The sequence below is a fragment of the Anabrus simplex genome, chromosome 1, assembly GCF_040414725.1.
Source record: "Anabrus simplex isolate iqAnaSimp1 chromosome 1, ASM4041472v1, whole genome shotgun sequence".
Taxonomy (NCBI): domain Eukaryota; kingdom Metazoa; phylum Arthropoda; class Insecta; order Orthoptera; family Tettigoniidae; genus Anabrus; species Anabrus simplex.
The window spans coordinates 1423796449-1423823068 of NC_090265.1; the positions used below are offsets into that span (position 1 = coordinate 1423796449).

A 26620-nucleotide genomic window follows, 5' to 3' on the forward strand; every position below is an offset into this window, starting at 1 on the left:
GAATAAAATTTCAAATAATCACAATTTCAAAATGTTGAAGTCACGATTAGAACGACACTTGAGTGAAGAGAATTATATTGTGTAATGTGTCATTCTAATCGTGACTTCATGATTTTGAAACTGTGATTATTTGAAGTTTTATTCTCCAGATACTTTTAGGGGCATCATAAATCCCATATTAAGAGTGTTTACATGTGCACTGATTTAATGATGATATGCATATTTACGATTGCCTGTTCTCATATTTGGCTAAAGATGACGCTTACCAGCATCGAAACTAGTTCCAAGTAAATGTTATAACTTATTTAGTTTAATATCAGTATTGAAAAGGTGGATTTTTAATTTTACTTATCTATGATTCATAACAACACGGTCAGTCTTTCTTTACTTTTCTTTCCTTTCCTCTAGGTTATTTTTCTCCACAAACAGCATATGTCTTAGCATAGCCTACTAGAATATACAAGGCCTTGACAGGAGCCAAGCTTCTGCTAGATAAAACGGACTCAGTTACGTTGCTCACTTTTGCTGCTAGGGTTGCTGCTATGTTCTGTCATTCACGCCATTCCACTGCAGATCTATAGTATTCTTTCCCACTTGATCATGAAATTACAGACACATTGTTCTATATTTTAATGCATATTGTCAATTATAGCATATCAGTGCTTTATACTTACTGATCAGTTATGTAGTTACAGAGGTGAATTTCTCCAGTAAGTACCATAGAAGTATTTCTATTGAATGCCTGATTGTTTGCTCCAATGCAAGTATGCTGCATGGTTTATTTTTAATCTTCAGGTCAACATAGTCCATTGTTGCATGCCTAATCATACATGTGATACTTCAAAGAAGGACAAAGGAGATCATTTACACCTTTTCCCAAATAAAGCTTCATTATGAGAGAAATGGAGGATAGCAATATCTAGGCAAGGGGGTGACAAACGGTTCTCTCCAGTCCCACATGATAATTCACGAATAATTAGTTTACATTCTTTTCAGGTCTGGCTAGCTCCTTGGCTGATTGGTCAGTGTGGTCACCTTCAGTTCAGAGGGTGCTGGGTTTGATTCCTGGATGGGTCAGATGTTTTAACCTCAAATGATTAATTCCCTGGCTCAGGGGTCATTGACCATGTTCCCAACATCCCTGCAACTCACACATCATCACACACAACACTATTCCTCCACTCCAATAACACACAGTTTCTCATACATGGAGGGTGCTGCCTACACTGCTGCTGGACACTGTCAAATACCCTGTGGTCTTACCTATTAGTGCAAGTCACTTATCTTTCCCTTAAACTGCCTCATGTTAATATGTTAAGTCATCCTTTGTAAGACATACCCTAACATTTTGACGCTGTTATCCTTCACAATGATAATTTACAGCCAAAGACTGATATACTGTTATCTATATCATCATTGAACATTGTTCTTCTCTTGACTTTCCCACTGTAATATGTCAATTTTATATCAGTATTTACAATTTAATTTCAAATCAGGTACCTGATTTATGCCTTGAGGCAGTACTATGACTCATGATGCCCTCAAAGAAGGGTGAAACATGTCTCATATGGAAATCATGATAAATTCCTAAATGTTTAAAATTTCTAATGTATTGAATAGGTGACATAATAAACTATTTAGCATCCTACATAGTATCTTCAATACGGATCAATAATGATACTTATCACTTGTAAGGTAGGTATGTCAGGATTCAGCAACTGTCACAGATTCCATTAGCACTGGTTTCCTTAGTTCTTTGAATCAGAATCCCAAGCTTTGAACTACTTTCAAAAGCAAAGAAATTGACATATCAGCTAAATCCGCCATATTTTCTAACAGTTTCATGCGGAGGCTTTTAATTGTGGGAAATATCTTCTTCATATAAAAATTGTGCACATTTCTTTGTATTGTGCCCAAAGTAAAACCATTGAGATGGATTTTCGAATGCCCCGGTCTCACACAGTGCTTCTTTCTTGACCTGGATGACGTATTTCTATCATTCTCCTTTGAAGCGGCTCCTAATCTCTTCACTGATGACAGCAATAATCCAAGACAATCTGCCACCTTCTGGTACACAGGGAACCTCTTGTCCCCTACATTTTCCCCCTCACATTGAAAGAAACAAATAGCAGTCAAAATCATTGCAAGTTGAAAGTAAAGGTTGAAAGTAAACGAAAAGCTGTGTTCGTTGCGAGCATGATAACTAATGAACGTGGCAACACTGCATCCGATTTCACCACCCAAACTGCTGTTAATGGCACGGTCCGGCGTGCACAAAACCTCCCTTCAATATTACTCTTCATAAATTCGGTTACACACTGTATGGTTACAGATGTTGTAGTTTCTGATAACCATGACTGAGTGCTTCAAAACAAGCCCAACAAGTCTTTAAAAAATCAGAAGAGAACAAAGAAAAGGCCGCCGTAGGAGAAAACAACGGGAAAGAAGAACTGACCCGCCCGAAAACAGCGATACTGCCATACATTAAAAATACTGCCGACAGGATAGGCAAGATACTGGATAAATACAACATAAAAACCATCTATAAGCCTCACCGGAAGCTAGCCCATTATCTACCACCAGTAAAAGACACAATAGAATTACAGGTTCCTGGAGTATATCACATTGAATGTAGCTGCTGAGCTTGTTATGTTGGTGAAACAAAACATCTGATCTCCACCTGCCTAAAAGAACATATCCTTCACACCAAGAACCCAAACACATATATTTCAGCGGTAGCCAAGCATTCCTGTGAAACAAGGCACGGAATATCATTCGACAAGACCAAGATCCTAGCAGCTATCCCTTGAAATCTGGACAGGAAAATCCGCAAGCCTATCGAAATCAAGAAACATCCGAACAACATAAATTTTGAAGAAGAATATAAAATCAGTAATTCTTGGATGCCTATCATTCACAGTTTAAGACATACAAACCACAACATAAACACACGGGCCGAAACCCCATTACATAACAGCGCGGGCAAGCCCCCACTACCTGGCTGTGACACATACATTCCAGAAAGCTCACGAGACAGCCAGGGCTTACGTCAGCCAGAAAGGCTAGGATATAAAAGGCCAAGGTCAGGGCCACTCTAGTAGTGTAAATTGCTGCCTGGGAGACTTATTACCTCGGATCGAGTAGGGGTATTTCAGTCGCCTTGACAAAGAATACTACAATGTATTCGAAACGTCGGCAAACTGTACGTGATGTACAGACAACTACAACACGGTTCAACCCGGAAATTAAACTAAATATTTCTTCACACTGTGGAAGCTTCACCTCTAAGATACGAAACCTTTACGGGGAGGATATTCTCAAAGCTACTAGGCAGTTCGACAACCTTCGAAAGAAGATGAGTAACTACCTGGCTCAACTCGCCTTTCTGAAACGCTGCAGGGACAACAGCATGTGTGAGACTGAAATATCACACGAAGAACCGACGGACAGACCGTATTCTTCACGAAACCAGGATAAAACTCCTCAGAGAACGGATCAGTGACACCAGACAGACTCTGGACCACCTCAACAATAAATTATTTCATCTCCACCTGCAACTTGCCAGCACTTTGTCTCTCAATGACTGAACCACATTAGACAGGATTAGTAACATACAATCCCAGCGTACACTGGAACTAGCCACTGCCAAACAAAACAAGAAATTCAACCGCCTCCTACAAAAACAGAAACCGAAACCACCTGTTCCACTGCAGAAGAATGTAATAGTTAACCTCGCAGACAAGCCACTCAGTGAACCTACTACCTCGGTCTTGAAGAAAAGACTCAACTACACAGTAGCTCCGAATAGCATACCGGTGGAAGAAATAATTAGCAAAGTTGAAATTGCAATCTGATACCTTCCTACCGAATCTGCAGAGGAGATCAGACAGGATATATCATGTCTACTGAGAACCGCAAAGCCGCCACCATCCAATTTGACCAAAGAAGAAATTCATGCCCTTAAAACACTACGTCATGATACGGAAACAATTATCCTACCCCAGACAAAGGTAACGCTACGGTGGTAATGACACGCACCAACTACACTTGGAAAATAGAACAATTACTCACAGATTCTACATACAGAAAAATAAGAAACCCTACCAACCGCAATAAGAACAAACTCCACATACTAGTAAAAAATTCCAGTATCCCAGCCGAAATACAGAAGAAGCTGATATCCTTGGGCCCGATACTTCCTAAATTGAATGGCCTTCCTAAAATCCATAAAGAAACCTACGTGAAGGACTCCCGACATTTGATCCAGCTCCTTAAGGAGCAATCAATTGAAAGAACGAACTTATTAGTAAGTTTTGATGTCACTTCACTTTTCACCAAGGTGCCGCTAACAGAAGTATTTCCGCTATTGGACCAGAAACTTCCAGAAGACCTGTCAACACTAGCTAAAGAATGCCTTAATGCCACTTATTTCTATTTCAACGAGGAGTTCTACGAACAAATAGAAGGGGCCGCGATGGGGTCGCCACTCTCTCCAATAATAGCAAACATGTATATGGAACACTTCGAACAGAAAGTCTTAGCCATATCTACCCTGAAACTGAAACGTTTTCTCCGTTTTGTGGACAACACATTCGTAATCTGGCCTCACGGGAGCAATAACCTACAGTTATTTCTCGACCATCTCATTCACGTAAATATTCAGTTCACCATGGAAATCGAAGTAGACAGAAAACTACCGTTCCTGGATGTCCTAGTAAAACGCAACTCCAATGGGACTCTGAGTCACGCAGTATAAAGGAAACCCACTCACACAGACAGGTACCTACACGCCTCGTCTCATCATCACCCATCACAAAAGCAGGCTGTCCTAACATCACTGGTGAACAGGGCCATAGCGATATCAGACGCAGAGCACCTCGAGGAAGAGAAAGAACACCTCACGAGAACCCTCAGGAAAAATGGCTACTCGCTCAATAACATCCGACAAGTCTTTAAATAATCAGAAGAGAACAAAGAAAAGGCCGCTGTAGGAGAAAACAACGGGAAAGAAGAACTGACCAGCCCAAAAACGATACTGCCATACATTAAAAATACTACAGACAGGATCGGCAAGATACTGGACAAATATGACATAAAAACCATCTAAAAACCTCTCCAGAAGCTAGCCTGTTATCTACCACCAGTAAAAGACACAACAGAATTACAGGCTCCTGGAGTATATCACATTGAATGTAGCTGTGGAGCTTGTTATGTTGGTGAAACAAAATGTCTGATCTCCACCCGCCTAAAAGAACATATCCATCACACCAAGAACACAAACACAGATATTTCAGCGGTAGCCAAGCATTCTTATGAAACAAGGCACGGAATATCATTTGACAAGACCAAGATCCTAGCAGCTATCCCTTGGAATCTGGAAAGGAAAATCCGTGAGGCTATTGAAATCAAGAAACATCCGACAACATAAATTTTGAAGAAGAATATAAAATCAGTAATTCTTGGATGCCTATCATTCACAGTTTAAGACATACAGACCACAACATAAACACACGGGCCGAAACCCCATTACATAACAGCGCGGGCATATCCAGAATGCTCACGAGACAGCCAGGGCTTACGTCAGCCAGAAAAGCTAGGATATAAAAGGCCAAGGTTAGGGCCACTCTAGTAGTGTAAATTGCTGCCTGGGAGACTACCTTGGATCGAGTAGGGGTATTTCAGTCGCCTTGACAAAGAATACTGCAATGTATTTGAAAAGTCGGCAAACTATACGTGATGTACAGACAACTACAACACGGTTCAACCCGGAAATTAAACTAAATAAAACAAGCCCAAGTTTTCTGCTGTACGTTTATCCTGGGATGAGAAAGAGTTGCTTTAGAAAAATGATAAGAACTTTTTTTGGGGTGGCTGAAAGAAATTGTAACTTGAGTATTACACGACAAATACATGCGGTTATAACATACAAAAATTTCATTACCATCAGACAAGTAATTTTCCTTGTATATATTGCTAAGTGAGTGCTTCCTAGAGAAGAAGCCAAAACCCGGACAATATTTATTACAACCACAAATAAAAAATATTAAATGTACGTCGAAAACAATGTGTCTTATATATACGCTAATGTAGAATTAAACAAGGGAAATATTGGTATAACTCGCATTGCAATAGGCCTATTGGTTCGTTTGTAATTAAAGCCTAAACTCGAGTGTATATAATAAAAACTCCGACAGTAGTGTTGATGTTTTGGAAAGTGTTACTACCTCAGAAAATCAAAATTCATTCTGGTTTACATGTCCACCAAACCAAATTTGACTGGATGTTTACTAAACAAATTCACAGATCACCTAAACAATTAAAATCTCAATGTTATCTCATTATCCTCAGTGTTCATTTAGATCTGGAAAGATTTTTGAATATTGAAATTTGTACCTCACAGAGTTCTAAAAGTACACATGAGGATGAAGTTTGTAAGCAGCTATTCATACAAACTACTACCAAAACAGAGGAAGGTTGTTTCGTAGTGCAACTTCCTCGCATTTCCAATCTTCCTTTGCTACTGGATACCAAGCCTTAGGCTTTAAAGACACTTTTTTCCATAGATAATAAATTTAAGGAGGATGAGTGCCTTAGAGAACAGTATAACAACTTTCTGGAGGAGTATGAAGCCTTAAATCACACCACGAGAAAGTTCTTCTCATTATGTCGTTTACTTAAATCGTCATCCAGTTGGGAAAAACAAAGTCATCAAAGATAAAATTCCTGCTGTATTCAATGGTTCTGCACCTCATTCCCAAGGTATATTTTGAATGACACCCTCTTGACAGGCCCTAAATTCAGAATGACCTTTTTTCTATCTTGTTAAATTTTAGGTTATTCCCTATTGCCATCGTGGTTGATGTTCAGCAGATGTATAGACAAATTTTGGTTGATCCAGAGAATTTTATAGCACAACCATTCTAAAAAAACCTATCGAGGAGTTTCATCTCAAAACAGTCACTTATGGGTTAAAACTAGTGATGAGCAACATTCTCGCTCAAGACTCTTGAGACTGATGTCACAGATCTCGAGACTCTCGCGAGAATCTTGAGACCGATTCTCCTGTGCTGCAATCTGTGACGAGTGTTAGCTTGACAGTATATCGTCAGCAGTTATCATACGGAAATGTGTGCCGATAAATTTTGTCAAAAACCTACAAGCGTACTGCATATTGAACTATGAGCACCTTAATACCAATAACGAAAGTGAAAATAGAATGTCAGTATCTTAAACTGTTCATGACTTATTTGAGGTGGACATCTTAACTGAATAACCCTGTATAATTTGTGAATAACTGTAGATAGGATGTAAACCTACCAGGATACTAGAGGCGTGCATTATTCGAACTTGAGACGGGGAAAGATGTGCTTTGCTGCATATGCAACCACCATTAAACATAAGTGGAACGTGTAATCTAAAATGCCCGAATTTGCTCAAATTCTTTCGACAGGGATGATGGGCAATGCTCTCGAGACCGATTCTCCTCTGCTGCAAGCTGTACAACGTCCCAGTAACTATGAGTGTAAGCTTGATAGTACATCATTAGCAGTTCTCATATGGAAACATGTGCGGCGATACATTTTGTCAAAAGCCTAGGAAAGCACTGCATGTTGAACTATGAGCTCCTTAATACCATTAACGAAAGTGAAAAAAGAATGTCAGTATCTTAAATGGTTCACGAGTTATTTCAGGTGGACATATTACTGAATAACCCTTATCATTAGTGAATAACTGTAGACAGGATGTACACCTACCTGGATACCTCACAACTGTTGTCGACAGGGTAGTTTCTTGTGATGCAGACCGGGCCGGAGGTGTTCTGTGACGATTCTCTTTCAGTGATATTACGTATTTTTGAGTGCTGGACCATCCCAGAAGTATTTTTGCCAACATATTTTACTTCTTTTGAACAAACAACACAGCAGGCTGTGCTATGAGGCATCTCTTCAAAATAACCTATTTCCACAACTTACGTTGTGTTTCGGACATTGTCTTCAAGTTGTTGCATACAATTAGACACAATTACACATTGCACCATCATATACCGAAGTACCTAATTATACGCGAATACTCTATAACACTGTAAGGAATTATTTCCTTCATCACCAAAATATCGGTAAACACAAGCAGTGGTCACATGATACTGAATGTGGGGGCTGATAACGATGTTTTAGATTACACGTTCTACCCATGTGTAATGGTGGTTGCATACACAGCAACGCGCACCTTGTCCCATCTCGAGTTAGAATAATGCACACCTCTAATATCCGGTTAGGTGTACTTACAGTAGCCGTCAGTTCCTGTACTTAGCCTACTCATCCATGTACTTGCTGCTGCATACAATCCCAGAATGAGTATCCTTTATAATTACGTAGTACTGCGTCAAAATATACCTCGGAAGAAATGAAAGAAGTGAATGCCCTAGTCGCTTGTTGACATGTATTGAAAAGAATGGAGAAGGCCCGTGGTTGGCTATTCGCATACTCGGCACAAACAACGTTTAGCTCCGTCTACCTGTAGGCCTACGACACGCTGCTTGCTACACAATGCAGGAACAACGTTCTTGAGATCTCTTGAAATTTCTCGCGAGAAACTCGCCTGCGCTAGTCTTGAGAAATCTCAAGACCTTGTCTCAGACTGCCCATAACTAGTTAAAACAATCAGCCTTTCTTGCCATTAGGACGCTTCATCATTTGGCACAACTAGAGTTTATTTAAAGTTAAAAACTTCATCACTGATCCGTATTGAACTAACAATTACAATGCTAAAAAGAGAAAGATGTTCCATCTATTCAATACAATAATATTGTTGCACGAATTAATGTAGCAACATATTTAATATGTTATGGAACTGGTTTCGACATATGTCCATGTCATCATCAACTGACACAAAAATGGCAAGAAGTCAACACAATTGTAACACTTATGACACTTTTCTTGAATTAAAAATAGAAGTTCATGTAGAGGTTCTTGAGCACTATTGCTGTAGATCTTGAAGTTAAAAAAAATGATGCAGTATGATTCATCAATTCTATCCAAAAGCCTAAAAGGCTTTAATATCATCATTTTATGTTGATGATTCCTAATCATCATTTTCAACACCAGCTGAAGCAACAAGCATGGTGTTAGACCTTGTCAAGTTGTTAAGCCACAGTGGTTTCACCCTGCACTAGTGGGGTTCCAATTCTATTGAATTTCTAACCAATTTTCCAAACTAAACCTATTCACACTGGGGAACATTTCAAGGATGACACCTCTGTCAAGGCCTTTCATTTATAGTGGTGATCCACATCTGATTTCTTCATTTATAAGCCAAGATTAAGACAGTTTGTCCTTCTACCAAAAGGAAAATTTTATCTGAGATTGCTAAGATCTTTGACCCTTTACAGTATCTTGCTCCTATCATCATTATGGCAAAGCTTTTCATACAAGAATTTTGGCCCCTGAAAACTAACTGGGATGAGCCACTCCCTTACTTGTTCTTGAACAGATAGAGTCGTTTGGCTATTTCATCTATTTCTATTCATAGGACCTTACTCCAAACTTCAACCTATGATAATGTCCAACTCTATCTATTTTCAGATAACTCTGAGAAGGCATATGGCTGTTGGGCCTATCTTACCCACTATGATAGTGCAAGAGTGCCTGAATCCAATCTCTTATGTACCAAGTCTAAGGCAGCTTCTCTAAAAACTATTTCTTTGCTCCAGTTGGAGCTTTGAGCTGCTCTTTTAGCTGTAAAGTTGTCCATTACATTGATGCAGAATTGTATACTTAATGTTAAAAATGTTTTCTTTTGGACTGATTCCACTGTTGTTCTAATTTGCGCTGCCAAGCCTTCTTTTAATTGGCAAACTTTTGTAACTGTGTTTCTAAAATTCAAGTACAAACCACCATTCAATGATGGCGCCATGTTTCAGGTAAGGTAAATCCTGCTGATGTCATATCGAGAGGACGTTCTCTTTTTTTAATAAACCTTTCTTTGTAGTGGCATGGTCCTTTTTGCCTGGTACAAAAGTCGTCTCAGTGGCCTCCTGTTTTTTTTTAGTGAGGTGTCCAAACCTCCTGGAGGTCATAATACTACTGCTATTGCCATGTAACTGTTGTTTCCCATCCCCTGTTATGTCAGTTTTCCACCTTTTTTTAAACTAGTAAGGGTAATGGCATATGTCTTACACAGGAAATATTTTGTTATTAACCAACAACTTATTCCTACTGTTCACTTAACCAACGCAGAATTAAATCTGGCCACTGTCAAAATATTGTGTTTGACACAACAAGAAGCTTTCTCAGATGAATTGCAATCTTTAAATAAGAAAATTCCTTTGTCAAGGAGCAATAAATTGATTGCCTTTTCTGCCTTTGTTAACTCTGACAGTCTTCTACATTAGGAGGCAGGCTTTCTTCTTCTAATTGTTCTGAAGGAAACACCCTATTATTTGTCCACCTAAGCATCACATAACTGCCCTAATTATTCACCAATTTCATTATCAAAATCTTCATGCAGGTATTTGTACCTTCCTCTATTTAATTTGTGAGTGTTACTGGATTATTAACAGAATTCATGAAAATTCTGTGGTCCGTTAATGTATTCATTGCATTTGTTCAAAACCACAACCTGCATTTTAAATTATGAGAGATCTATCTACTTTCAGATCAAACATTCAGCAACTTTTTTCTCTTACTGGTATTGATTATGCAGACCTTTTTTCTTATTCAGCTAAGCCTTTGAGTTCTAAACATCAAGTTCTAGGTAAGGCTTATATAATTATTTTCGTGTGTATGGTTAGTGGGGCCAATCATCTGGAGCTAGTGACTAAAGTTTCTACTTATTTTTAAGAAGCCTTTTTTTAAATTTTCAGATGTCTTCTCGGATAATGCCAAGAACATTTCCTTGGTGCTTCTGAAGGGCTCAAGAAGACTCTTACCTCTCCTACAGCTTAAAAAGGCACTGAATATTTCTCTTAATCTAAAGGCTTTAAATGGCATTTCACTTCTCCTTATGTCCCTCATCACGGTGGTAGATGGGTATCTTGCATTAAGTTGACTAAGAAACACACAAAGAAAGTTGCCATTTCTATTTTTTCTTATGAAGAATTTAATTCCTTGTTAATTAAATCTGAGGGGGATTGTAAATTTGAGACTCATGATCCTCAGGATTTTCTTCTTCTGTCTCCTGCACATTTTTTGATCAGAGGATCTCTAGCTTCTTCTCCATCTCCTCCTTTCCTTCATCAAACTTTATCTCTTCCTATACTTTGGAGAAGCTCAAAGCATCACGCAATCGGTTTTGGCAATGTTGGAAGTAGGAGTACCTCGGCCAACTCCAAACCAAAGTAAAGTGGCAACTTGCTACACCTAATATAAAGGTGGGTGACTTCGTCCTTCTTAAGGATGCAAGTTCTCCTCTTGAATGGCAACATGGTAGAGGTGCTTATTGTTTTTTTGGAAGTGATAAAAGAGTACAAGTCATAAAGGTCAACACTAATTATGGAATGGTCACAAAACCCATATCTATGGTGTGTCCTTTACCACTCCAATCCTCACTTTTTTTCATTTTGTAAGGGAACTGCGAGCCGAAAGTCTCAGTATGTCCGCACATATGCGAAAGTATTGTGTTTGAGTTTATTGTTATTCATAATGTCTAACTGCTTTCTACTCCTTACTTTTTGATCAATTTAAATGTCATGGTACCTTTCTCTGTTGACATTCTATCTTGTTGAAGTCTCATTATCACTTGCTGCATTATTTCGAGTATATAAATTTGTATTGCATCCGTACTTTTGCTCGGTTGTTCATGTACTAATCACCTCTTTGTCTTGTGATCACTCGCTTCTCAAACCTTCACTTATTTGAATTCTATTGGATAGCTTCTTCATGTTCTGTGATGTTTCTTGTGACGTCATTCCCTCATCATTAGCTTATTTAGCCATTTTTTAATTAATTCTGTTCTTTTTGAAAACCACTGTGTCTGTATTGTACTCTTTATATTCAATATATTTAGGTTACCTTTTCCGTTTATACTACTTTTGTCCTATCTCTGGTTACTTAGTCATTGCTTTAGCCCCTCATACTGGGTTCTGCATATAACGAGTGCCTGAATCACTCGTCTAAGCATTAATAGTTCGAAGGACACTCACGCCAACATACTTGCTGCATGTCACACATCACACAGCAGCGAGTGTTGTCACTCACCAAGGCTGCCGTTCCATTTCAACTAGACTACTGCCGGACCGTCAACCTCATGTCATTTCTACAGAAATATAACTCTCATCTCCTTTCACCGAAAATCGTGGATTTAGCACAATTCATCAAAAAGGGTGGCTACTTAAACTTCGCTTCTAGCTTCTACTTTCCACTTGGCGTGGAACCTTTTTTTTTTTTTTTTTTTTTACTAGTGTCTTTACGTTGCACCAACACAGATAGGTCTTATGGCGACAATGGGATAGAAAAGGCCTAGGAGTGGGAAGGAAGCGGCCATGGCCTTAATTAAGGTACAGCCTCAGCATTTGCCTGGTGTGAAAATGGGAAACCACGGAAAACCATCTTCAGGGCTGCCGACACTGGGATTCGAACCCACTATCTCCCGGATGCAAGCTCACAGCCACGTGCCCCCATGGCCAACTCGCCCGGTATGGAACTTTTACCATATATTTTCATTTACTTCAAGATCTATGATAAGCAAGCATAAGCTGTTATCTCTCTAATTCAGTCAGCGCTGTTTAAGATCTTGTGTTTTAACCATTAGCAGCACCATGCTGTTTCTTCAAAGCAGAGAATTCAAAGGTAAGCATCAAGACTTCCAAGACGGGTTTTTCATCAAAGTCTGTCTAGGGACATTAAAATTTCTATTTTTCTTACAACCTAAATTATTTTTCAAAGTCGGTTAAGAATTATCAGTGTAAAGATTTTTTCTTTTTATTATTGGTGTTCTGCAAGATTATTTCTAAAGGACACTTCAAGTAAAATTTTGGACTTGCATGTTTCTTGCCTTTTATTCTGCATCAATTCTAAAATAATTTATATCCATTCTCTTTATATTCAAGAAATTTAACTTTGTATATTCAATTTATTAGTAATTCTTCTTAAAATAATTGTTTTGAAATAGTTTTTTGTAAGGAAATATTGTTAATACATTGAGACCTACTGGGCTCTTCCTATTAAATCCACTACCTTCTCTGCTATATTTAATGCATTCACCAACCTTCTAATCAGTCACTTGGTATGCTTTTACCTTTACCACACCAATACCATCTCCTGAAAACAAAACTAGTTTATCGTTTCCTAGATGGCATTACTGTAGCCTACATATTATTATGGTCATCTTCTCACCCTCATTCTAGACAAACATCAAGCCAAATTAAGATTCTCCAACTATAAAATGTGCCAATTAGTAAGTTCAGTCACATACATCAGTGCCACTAGCAAATCGTTACGAAACCATTTTCTTACTGTAATCAAAAAGAGGTAAGGTTCATGCTGAAAGTAAGCAGTTCTAACATCCAGGGACACAATGAGATTAAATACAAATCAGTTGAGTAGTAAGCAACCTTCACAAATCTCCAATAGAGAGTGTAACTTGAAGTAACACATCATTAACTCATATTATGTATCTTCAATGACCGAATGAGAAAAGTGTGCCAAGACCTCTTTTATATCTCCTGGATTCTTACTTAACATATGAAACTGCTTACTAATGCATATTTATTTATTACTTTATTTATTTATGGGTTACCGGACATAACAAAGAATACCATATCAACAGTGTTAAATAATAACAATGGAGAATGGTTGTAAAGTGGGTTGTTAAAGTGATTATGAATAATTTGAAGTGATCCCTTGATCACTATTATTGATATATCTACGATGATGCTATTAGGAACTTCCAGATTTTGCAGATGTTTCACATAAAATTTTGTCATTGTTCCTCTGGTGCCAATCAACAGTCCAACAACTTGAAAGCTAGAAATTCTGTATGAGTGTATGAAATATTCTATTGGTGGCTCTCTTTTCTTGATTTATCTCCTCAAGCTGGCTGCAGTCCTAACATTTCTGTGGTTCCTATGGGTTCCCTATGGGAATCAACATCTATAGCAATGGTGATTATGTCGATCTGTCTGTTGCTCCCTCAATGGCAATAAATGGAACTTATTCATACACTTCCAGGCCTTGCTGGTAAAGGGCAGTTGTGATCTTTGTTCGGATTCTGTGATGTCTGGTGTTTCAAAGGATGGCCGCTCTTGGGAAAGAACTGAGAATGAGTGCCATGGTTTGTCTCACTGCGGTGTCTGCAGAGGATTCTGTCTCAGCTTCACCAAGGGAGGGCATGTACAGAAACAACATTAATCTCTTTCCTGAAGATTTCTGTCCACTCATATCTCGATAAACTATTCAGCGTCTCAATCCAGTGGTTTGATGGCATATGTTATTGATAAAGTATAGATCCTTTCTTATCAACACTCAGTTCACACCATTTATCATACTCTGATGTGCTTAACAGCAATCTTAATTTTTCTGCTATTTTGGTATGTACCCCTGTTTCATTGTTCAAACAAAGTTTGGTAATGCAACTCCTCTGCTCAGCACTGACAATAACATATAAGCAAATAAATTAAAATAATTAAACAAAGGATGGAAAACAGGTCCAAAAACTGTAACCTGTTGGGGCAATGAGGTATCAAAGCATGGAAGTCAAGAATACTTACTAAAACGTTTTATTAAAATTAAAATACAACAAAATTAGTATCATTGAAAAGAAGGAACTACACTGACAGAATTAATCCCAAACATAATTAGCTCGAAACCCATTCCTGTTTGAGGGAAACATGTGGAAAGTTAAGTAAGCCTGAGCTTTACAAACCTTGAATATAAAGAAAATAACAAACTCCCTTTACTGTGCAATTTAGGAAGTGCACATCTTTATCAAAGTGCTCGCAGGCACTTCAACTTGTGGACCTGCGTTTGGAACCCACGCGATGTTCCTACTAATGCAAATTATAATCTGGCTTAAAATATTATCATTAAAGGGGTATTTTAAATCACAACAAATTAACAGTTAGAGAAAGGGTGATCATTTAGAAAAAGGTATTACTGTAATTTAAAAGATCAAGGGAACTCTAAAACATTACCACTGATTATCCTCTGATCCTATACCTGCTGTGAGGCAACAGCATATCCCTTTTACAATCCTACCTTGGAATATCATATTTCTTTATACAGCGAGCTAGTCTCATTCCAACATTAAGTAACATGAGTTAGAAGGAACTTACGTTATTTGTCCCATGAAACCAGCTAGCACTCTCCGAGGAGCAGGCACACTACAGAAAAGACATTTGCTAAACTCAACACACAAGAACCGAATCACCCCCACAAACTTCTGCGGCCAACCTATATCCCCCGTTTATACCCAGCACATTTTCAGAAAAATGGGAATGTGTAGAACTTTTAGACAGGGCATGCCGCACATCCCGTAACATGAGGGTGTAATATATTCCCACACTCTCCAAACACACCAAGAATGCAGCTTCTTCTGGGCTCGAGAAAATTGGCATTCCTCGACTGTCACCAAAATGTTGTGAGAAAGAAAACGCTTGGCTTCATACAGGGTGCTCAGACAGTACCCTTCACCACTTTACTACACAGTACAAATAATGCCGCACACACCCATCTTTCTTTAAATAATGAAGACACACACTTTATAGACGGCGCATATTCATTTCCTGACTTTCTTTGAGGCATACGTTTAGATGCTGTAACACTGCCTCCCATTCAGGTCTACAAACACTCAGGATAACAACAAGACATAATACTGATTTATATACCTAAATACAACTCACCTTTTTAGTTTTTCTCCCCATTCTTATTGTCACAAAACGGAGAATAGAACTTCCACAGCTGTAACAGAATAACAATGGATGTTAATGAATGATGATCAGGAATAATAAATTGTAACACATACAGGGGTAATATAGGGTAACTATACAGTGGTTGGCACTCATACAGTCATTGGCACCTATGTTACATTATTACTATTATTTAAACCTAAGAATTTCATTTTTGTCCTATTGAACTGAGAATGGAAGATAGGAAAATTTAAAAGGGTCCACCTTTTCAATACAAAAATGTTATAGATTTATTTATAACATGTATAACATGTAAATTTATTTATAACATGTATAACATGTAAATCTATAACATTTTTGTATTGAAAAGGTGGACCCTTTTAAATTTTCCTATCTTTATTACTATTAAATCCGAAAGCGGCATAATTCTTGTCTGAGGTCGAAATCTTGATTAAAGTGGTGTTCAATAGTTTTGTGAAGGTCAGAGACATCCTTGGTCCATGTATAGAACTGCTGCTCTGTGCTTGTTCTTGTGGTTCTGGAGTTACCTACTATGAGCATTGCAGTTACTGACATGGCTGCTTGACACCTCATGCTACAACCTTTGCTGAACAACGCTGTTTCTTAAGGTACGGCTTAAGCTACTTACTTCACAACTTGTTGTTATTCTGTATATTGTCATTGCGACTGCAATACCAGGTAACCGACAAAAAGTTGCAATTTTAGGTTTCGCACCACTGGCACTATTGAACAGATGTGCGGGAGTGGGAAAAGTGATATTTTAGATGGACCAATAGGAAAATGAGAATATTAAAAGATTTGTAATTCCGAGGAACTGAAACGTTTTTAACACTTTCCACATTAGTCATTTTAGTTCTGCCTGGTATGAGGATATTGAGAGCTTTTTTGCTATATTAAGGCTTTTATTAAAAGACACTGAAATTAATCACTACCATGTGCTTCTAATTATGTTAATAAGTCATCTTTCCTCTTTGCAATGAGGTATTTAAATATAATACTAGTAACAGTCTCAAAATAATTTTTGAAAAACTGTACTTTTCAAAAATACAAAATAAACTTTTATTATTGCTTGCATGGAACAGATAACACAAATGAGAAATAGGAAAGGCTAAACTATATTCCATGGTTACAATATATCATAGGCATCAACAAGGAAGTACAGCGCCATTCCTAGCTTTTAGTTTGAGTAGTCCTGTCAGGAATGGAATTTTCAGAAGCACTTGGTGGGAATATACAGACCAACATCACACATCCACCTGCTCTCAGTTTGCATCCTAAGACTGGTGTTCTTTCTTTCCTGCATCTAAACAGACCTTACACCCTCTAGTTGGCCGTTTCTTCTTCTCTTGGATGGGAATTGCTTTGCTGTCACCCCTGTGCCAAAAGATGGTTGCGATAAAGTATTCTCTCGTTCCACTGCAGCACTGTCTACAAAAGAAACTGACACCTGCTTTATGAAGACCGTACATACCTGCATTCCATTTTAAATTATAGTTTTCTGCTTCTGAATCTTTATCTTTCATTTCTGATCCAGAATTGATCAAAATCTGTCCAATGTCATCACTGGACAACTTGCTATTTTACCCGAAGCACTCTGCCTGACAGTGACCAATTACCGCATGTAGTTACAGGCAACATAAGTAGTTTCTGATAGGTGCTGTGACCTAGTGTATTCCATGTAAAATGTGTGTTAGTCCTGATACCTTTACTGATTTATATATTTGTTTGAACTGATGATGATTCCAAGGAGAATCGAAACTAGTCTTCATTTATTAAATGTATAAATGATACACATTATATAAAGTGTTGAATGGTGGAACATCCCTCAACTGATTCCTATCATACTTGCTATTCGATGAAACTGCAATGGACTTGAAGTGTTATCTTAATTTACTATCGATTGTGTAACAGAGGTACTCCAATAGAACAATGAAAACACCCTATAATAACTTATTCTGATGGATGTTTCTACCAAAATCAGAACATCATTCTGTCCAACACACTTCTAAAATTAGCAGTGGAGTGTAAGACAGAAATTACACATTTCCTTGTTGAAGATCAACAAGAAGATGGAGTGGGACTCTGTTTATGCTACCATAAAAAAATTAAAAACACATATCCTTCTATCTTCCAAGTAAGCACGCGTTGGCAACCAAAGAAACTCGGATCAAACCTTCCCCTTATTCAGTTTTAAGCAAGTTGATCATAAATATTTTAAGGACTGCACTCACAAAAATGTTGCACATGTATGACTCAATTCATCCATACAGATCACCACATGACCCTACAGCTGCTAATTTATGAGCTATGAAGTACACAACTGATGGACATGTAGAGTATGAGCTTTCATTTGAAGAAGATTTTCAGCCACTTCTGCCCTGTCAGTGCTGGATTTGAGGCTCTTCAGTTGTTTGAGAAGCCCCTCGAAATAATGCTGACAAAATATCAGCACCTTAAGGAACTGAAAACACTGTTGCCTAAGGACTGTCAGCTATTCTATGATTACCTGCCTTTCGCAGAATAATGTAATGTGATGAAAGAAAAATTAATAAAATGTGTAAGCGGATTATTTGTTTTCTTGAGATGTAAATGCTTCATTCCATTTCTCAAGGTGAATGTATGTGTTCAGTGAAAAAATAAACGTTTTTAAAGTTTTAATTTTAACACTCCAGTGGTCGCACGGATCACAATAGTGATCCAGCCATTTAATTTCTTTCGCTCGTGTACCTTCCTTGCGCCCCATCCCCTCTCTGATAATGCAGTAGTCTGCTAACCTTGACTGATGGTTGTTGCATTATAAAGCAATTTATTCTTGTGGATCACAACTGTGATCCGGGCGACCACTAGTGTGACTTCTATTGACTTTGTTTTCTTATTACGGTGTCTAATCTCAGTTCAATGTGCACATATCTACTCCGTTCTATGAGTTTATATTGATTATTGGTATATACGTACAAAATGGATGACTATGAGAATATAAATCGATGGCTGAATGAACCAGACAGTGAGGCACCTCAAAAACATTATGGAGGGAGTAAGTGAGACAAATCACAATGTCTGGTAATTTTTCAGGTATTACTTATAGATGCAGGCATAATAATATTATATTGTACAGAAAATAAAGTTCTTTTTACAATGCATAATCAGATTTATTGAATAAATAACACACAACAGCCTTATATCACAAAGAAAGTAGGATCACAATTGTGGTCCGCGCGACCACTGACGTGACTTTTCTCTGCGCGACCACTGACGTGACTTTTCTCTACGCGACCACTGGAGTGTTAAGCAATACCATGAAACCACAATCACGGCATCTTTTAAACAAAGGCATTACCAAGTGTATGCTCTGACCCTCAAACTATTTATGTAAGAGTTATTTGTGCTAGCAGAGAGCATTCTGAAGACAAACATGAATGCAAGTTTGAATTTTCTTAAATATACAGGATGAAGCGAAATTCGCACACTTGGGCATCGCAGCGTGACTCCTCACATGCCAGCAATAAAAGAGTGTCTCTCACAAAAGTTCATCCTGCGAGTACATCCTGCAGAAAAAGAACGTTGAAGAGTGTCAATCTGGCAACACTGTAACCACATGTAGGGTAACTACCCCTGTCAGCACATACTTGTCGTGCTGTACAGTTGGTGCAGTGGATAGAGTTTTGGGTTAGCGTGCAGGAGGTCGAGGGGGGTCGATCCTGGTTTGAGGCGTATGTTTTTTATTTCGTAAATGTAGTCCAGGTGATACGGTATCTGGCATCTTAATCGTCAACAGCGATTGCAGCGGGTCATCTAGAAACCATTTGCGCTTACATACTACGAGCCTAGAAATGCACGAACATTCTTTTTCATTGGTCAGCTTTGAAAGACGCCCTTTCCACGTCACGGGTGTGAATTTATTCGAACCACTTCATCTACTAGATGCGTTACAACGTGTTCAGAGTTACTAAATTTTGCTGGCATGTGAGGAGTTGCGCTGCGACGCCCAAGTGTGCAAATTTTGCTTCACCCTGTATATTTTTTAGCAGAGAAAAGTTTTTTTGTTGTTCCTGTAAAATTTTGGAAAAGTTACATGCGCAATATTGATGTCACATCGTCAATATCAATTTCGTTAAATTTACTTTGTCAGTATGTGTAACCTGTAAAAATAAAAGCTTGATATATACAACTGCCACATAATGGTGGAATGCCAACAATTGTGTTTCAAAATGGAAGGAAAATGAAAATGCACAGCCTGTTTCCAGTCATTCGACTGGGTCAGGAATGGAATGAATGAAGCCCCATCTAGCAGAGAGGATAGGAAATGTGCCGGCTGCCGAAGCCTGTTGCACTCCTCTGGGGCAATGATGAATGACTGACAGATGAAATGAAATGTTCGTGCAGTGTGTTGCTGGAATGAAAGACGACAGGGAAAATCAGAGTACCCGGAGAGAAACCTGTCCTGCCTCCACTTTGTCCAGCACAAACCTCACATGGAGAGACTGGGATTTGAACCACAGTCTCCAGCGGTAAGAGGCCGGCGTGCTGCCGCCTGAGCCATGAAGGCTCATTCGAAATTGAGTAACTGTGTTAATTTGTTTCATTATCTTCTACTTTTATTTTAGTAGTATACAACTTCACTACTAATTAGTCATCAATGATCCTCTTTTGAAAGGCCTGGTATTAAATTTAACAGTTGTTGGCAAGGGGTGCCAAATGCCCTTATTCAGTGCAAATCATTGTCATATGTAGAGCCTGGATTTCCATGCGCTATCAAATCTCATGCATGCATTCATGCACTATCATATAGCAAAACATGCACAATAAACTGAAAAATATGCACTATCAAAATTCAGTTCCTTTTGAAACATTGTATAACTAATTTCTCCAAATTGTCTTAATTTAAGCTCATCTGTTTATCTGTCAGAACATTCCTAAGCATAGAAAATGACCATTTTGCCTCACAAGAAGTAACAGGTGCATAACTAAAGAGACATTTGCGACAAAGTGACGTCAAATTGTACGTCTTTGAATTTTCACCACAATACGTCTTTTATAAGCTTGACGAACTCAAAATCAGGATTTGAACGGCCCAATTTGTTCACCTTATCTCTAGCTGCCGCACCTACTACTCCATGTGACGAGTGCAGATGACGATGTCTTCAGTAACTATTAAAGACTGAAGCTGCAATAACAAAGACGTGTGATGAGTGAGAGTTCCGGGTAGGAAATTCTAGGATAACAACAGAAGAGGGTTCAGTGCAAAACCAAGGTTTGTAAGGAGCTATCTCAGTAATGCAGCATCACAGAAGTGTGGTAAGAGTTTTATTCATCTAATATAGACGAAAAATCAGTAATATTTAGTAATGCACCATTTACGGTTCAATAACTGGGAAACCTTATTTCTAACAATTACAGAAATCGACGTGGGGCCTTTCAGCTTACTTCAGTGCTTACTCAAGCAACAGATTAGAAAGTGCTTGGTTAATTGGTTTATAGGACCTCTACTGTATGTACTAACTTTGGCTGTCAGATAGGATGCCAGGAATACATTCTCTTTGTCTCTCAATAATAGACATACTGTATAACCTGGGAAAGCGGTGCCAAACTCTACACAGCAATATGCATAAAAGGCACTATCATGCAACTTAACATTATACATGCGCCAAAGTCAGAAGAAGAGTCATATTATGCAATAAATAAATGTCAAAATATTCACCATTAAATCCAAAATTATCAAAATAAGCATTATGCATGAATTTTCTCCTAAAAAGGACAAAACATGCAAACACGCAGGGAAAAACAACGGTTATTTAGAATCATTAAGTCATAAAATGAATATTTGCAAAGTTTGAGAAGTGTATCCAGCTCCAGGTTCTAGTCATATTTATGGTTAATGGCATTGCTAATACATGATATTATATTCTTTTATTTTAGGAACATCAAAATAAATTGCATCATATTGGGGAGGGCTGGGAGGAGGAAAGAAAGAATAAGGAAATGTGCATATTACCCTGCTGAATTAGAGTTTGCTTTACAAGACATTGAAGGGGATTTAACAAAAAAAGGTGGCATCACAGAAATACAATATTCCATGGTCTAGAATGCAATTTTGTCTAAGCAACAAATTTTCTAAATCCTCAATGGCATCATCTCCCATTCTTACTGAGAATGAGGAACAACTGCTTGTGAAAGGGACAGCTGAATGATTCCAGAAAGGGTTTCCTAAGAGGAAGTTAGATACCCAATTGTCAGTTAAGGAATCCTTATTAAAATTAAAATTATTAAAATCAATCAAAGGCATTTATGTTGACAATTGGGCTTCAGTGAGAATTGATGGTAGAATGAGTTCTTGGTTCAGGGTACTTACAGGGGTTAGACAAGGCTGTAATCTTTCACCTTTGCTGTTCGTAGTTTACGTGGATCATCTGCTGAGAGGTATAAAATGGCAGGGAGGGATTCAGTTAGGTGGAAATTTAGTAAGCAGTCTGGCCTATGCTGACGACTTAGTCTTAATGGCAGATTGTGCCTAATGTTTGCAGTCTATTATCTTGGAACTTGAAAATAGGTGTAATGAGTATGGTATGAAAATTAGCCTTTCGAAGACTAAAATGATATCAGTAGGTAAGAAATTAAACAGAATCGAATGTCAGATTGATGATAAAAAGCTGGAACAGGTAGATAATTTCAAGTATTTAGGTTGTGTGTTCTCCCAGGATGGTAATATAGCAAGTGAGATTGAATCAAGGTGTAGTAAAGCTAATGCATTGAGCTCACAGTTCTGATCAACAGTATTCTGTAAGAAGGAAGTGAGCTCTCAGACGAAACTATCTTTACATTGGTCTCTTTTCAGACCAACTTTGCTTTACGGGAGCGAAAGCTGGGTGGACTCAGGATATCTTATTCATAAGTTAGAAGTAACAGACATGAAAGTAGCAAGAATGACTGCTGGTACAAACAGGTGGGAACAATGACAGGAGGGTACTCGGAATGAGGAGATAAAGGCTAATTTAGGAATGAACTTGATAGAAGAAGCTGTACGTATAAACTGGCTTCGGTGGTGGGGTCATGTGAGGCGAATCGAGGAGGATAGGTTACCTAGAAGAATAATGGACTCTGTTATGGAGGGTAAGAGAAGTAGAGGGAGACCAAGACGACGATGGTTAGACTCAGTTTCTAACGATTTAAAGATAAGAGGTATAGAACTAGATGAGGCCACAGCACTAGTTGCAAATAGAGGATTGTGGCGACGTTTAGTAAATTCACAGAGGCTTTCAGACTGAACGCCGAAAGGCATAACAGTCTATAATGATAATGTATGTATTAGTATTGTCTTTGCCCATTTCTTCAAAAGCAGAAAGTAACGTACCCTGTGATCCTCTTTATAGATCGACATCGCACCCACCTAACATACCACCTGAGTGAACTCTGCTATGAACTTCAGATCACTTAAAATTGGTTGGAAAGCTGTAGTTCTGAATGGCACAAAGAAAACCGTGACAACATATTAACCAAAGAATGGTTTTATTTAGTCTTACAAGCAGCTTTAAACAAAAAAAGGCTAAAACGCTCCATTGTAAGTGGCTTCTGAGTGTGTGGTTTGTTTCCGAGGAATCTAGCCAACACTGATTTTACAAAATGTATAGGGTAGATAAACACCAAACCAGAGCCCTCAGGACCATGTACAAGGTCGTCACATTTGAATTTTTCTGAGAAATTTTTGGAACTGAGCTCATAAGAGGTTTGATTGCTAGAGATGTAAGTAAGTATTTATTTATGCTACAAGTGGCTTACAACCGGTGGCAGCATAAAATGCACAATACAAAAAAGGTACACAATAAAATGAAATTAATAAACTACACTACACTGATTCTGGATGTCAAGCAAAGATAAAAGTAATAATGGTGATGACCCCTTATATGAAATTGATATTAAAGATTTTTCCAATGATACTTTTGCTAACGATAAATATGAGAAAACATTAATAAACATCTATTCACTAGTGAATTCAAAATTAAACCACCATATTTCAATAATAATAATAATAATAATAATAATAATAATAATAATAATAATAATAATAATAATAATAATAATAATAATAATAATAATAATAATTGTTACGGAGATTCCGTGGAGCAGAAAGAGGTGAAAGAAGGTTTGAATGGGTCTATCTACAATATCAAAAATTAATTAAAAACTTTAACATAGGTTATATTTCTTTTCAAATAAACAAACTTAACTTTTCTCTTAGTGAAATAACAATGACAAATTTGGATATTAAAATAGAGAACCCAAGAATAGGGAATTTAACAGTTTTGGGCTTCAAGCCCCTAGTTTATAAATTTACAATTTTGCAAAAGTGGTATTATTTAGATAAGGACAAAAATCTCCCAAATTCAAGAGCACTTTGCTCCAAATGGTACAAATCTATAGCCTTCCTGAGGCACGCCTCCCTAATACAGGAAATTCACAATCTCAGAAAAGAGCTTACATGCTCTCCAACATTAGCCAAGGAGACTGCGCTCCCAATTTCTTACCGCCTATTCAAGGCAATATTACACAAAATCTAACACCTTCCGGCCTCTCTAGGTCCAACCTAACATCTACAATTTGTACACAGGGGTATCTATTACCCAAACTACTGGACCTTCGTGGAAAGAAGAACAGGTTAAATTACTGGCCCAAACACAAAATTAATGGAGGAGTACACGTGCACTCCTAGAAAATTAAAAATCCTAATTGAGCTCTTGGTCCGATGATGCAGAGGCTAATCCCAAGCTACTGAGATGACTAGAATGGAGGTTAATTTAACACTTTACAGAAAAGAAAAAAGGTTACAAAATCACAATCACCTCAAACTAAGCTGAAGGGGAACTTGAGAGGGTAACACACTCTCTATCCCCGATTTACAATTTAAGATTTTATGAAATTTTACATTAGCCGAAAGAGGGTTTACATTTCAAAAAAAAAAACAAAAAAAACAGGAGGTTACATAGTTAGAAATTAGAAGCTTCACCTCGTGTAAGTCTGCGAAGGTAGCTACAGAAAAATAAGACGGATGGCCATTACCTTGGCGGTTGAACTGCCTGGCAAAGAATGAGGCCCCGCCTCCTGACTTAACACACACACTCTCAGAAATTGTTTGATCCAAAGACAAGGTAGCCTGAAAGACCGCAGCTTATATACGCGAGGGGACAGTTCTAAAAGGTTCTGGACCAATCCGGACACACCCTCTCAATTTTATTGGCAGAATCAAAAGTTACACCCAAAAACCAACAAGAAGCCTGTGATAGGCTGAAAAATAATTACAGAAAAATTTTGATTGGCCAGACACCAAAGCTGGCAGGAAGAGAAGGAAGTGTTGCAAACCTTAAAATATATAAAAAAAAATAAAAGAAAGTTAATTTACTTGAGAAAACAAAATTTCTTTCAATAACAAATTATTCCACTTTGCACCAGAGTGCGTGACCTCAGTTTCGTAGAGACATCTATGGAGAAAAGTTCAAACTTCTTGATGTACACAAAAACAAAACAAATCCAATCAGTTTAGGAAACTTAGAAATGACAAACTTCTCAGTTATTCAGTAGTGACATCTTCTGATTAATATCCCAACTTCATGCAGTAGTTTCACGTTTTGTTTGATAGATAGAGTTCTTTAAGGCACTTCTTTTGAATGTGCGGAGTTGAGGTGTACCTTCTGGTACAGCCCCCCCCCAAGGTCCTTCCTTGGGGTGACACAGAAGAAATTTGAAAGAATAAAATTTTCACGTTTAAATTTTATAGATGATGAAAGATTTCTTGCTAAAGTCTTTGTTAGAAAATTAACTTGGAAAACAATATTTGAAGTTTTCTTGTGATCGCAGAAGTTAATTATATGCCGATTAAGTTTGACGGCAATACATGCCACCGCTGCCGATACCCAGGAGAGGTCGCCCGGACCCCCCAAGTATCCTCAGATACACCTCTCCCGCTACTATGAGAGAGGTAGTCGTGGTGATGGTCGCCGCAGATTACAGGTACATGATCAGTCCCCAGATGGGTTGGCGGTAGAGTTACCGCACCTCAGCCCTTGCCGGAAAGATGGAGCTCCAGCGCGCCGTTCAGAAGGAGTCTTCACTAGAGTGGAGTGGGCCCATTCCCCACTCCGGTATCGCTCGCTAGATGTTGAGACACGGGCGCCGATGGCTGAGGGGGTACTGACACAATAATACCTGGGCGACAGAAATTGTTTTGCTGGAGCATGTGAGTACAATTTTTATTTGTTGGAGGCAGAGGGGCGGGCGGCGTAGATTGTGAGTGTGTGACAGCAATGCGTGGATGAAGGAGACGGGGGCTAGGTAATGGCCACCAGGGAGAAGACAACAGGAATAATCAGAGCGGAAGGTTTTACAGCAGAAATCTCGCTACATACTTATTATAATCAGGGCAGGAAGCCACCCTATTAAATTACATAAATTTTAAGCAGTACGACGCTTCTTAAAAAGGAATGGCGAATTAAAAACAACCCTGAATTTACACAGGTTTCACCTGAGAGAGGTGAACCCTAAATATCCTCTCCGTGGCTGGGTTAGTGACCAATAATGTAACCGGTGTTCGAAAATCTAAAACAAAGCATGGCCCATGGAATTTGGGGGCAAGCTTGCCCGCAGGAACAAAATTTTTAATCATGACTTGATCTCCGACTTTTAAATTGGTGGGACTCCGTCCACGATCATATCTTTCTATAACCTTTTCATGGGAAGCTTTAAGGTTAACTATAGCCTTCTTCCATAGAT

General features: G+C 38.3%; 1 protein-coding gene across 3 annotated transcripts in view; it reads right to left on the reverse strand.

Annotated features, from left to right (window-relative positions):
- Positions 1-26620, reverse strand: part of ppan (Brix domain-containing protein peter pan) — a 159257-nt gene that overhangs the window by 119188 nt on the left and 13449 nt on the right. For all 3 annotated transcript variants that reach the window (XM_068225544.1, XM_068225545.1, XM_067137899.2), the window contains one exon: positions 15836-15893. In XM_068225544.1, coding sequence (XP_068081645.1) covers positions 15836-15856 — 21 coding nt within the window. In that variant the 5' untranslated portion in view covers positions 15857-15893. The remainder of the gene's footprint in view (positions 1-15835; positions 15894-26620) is intronic.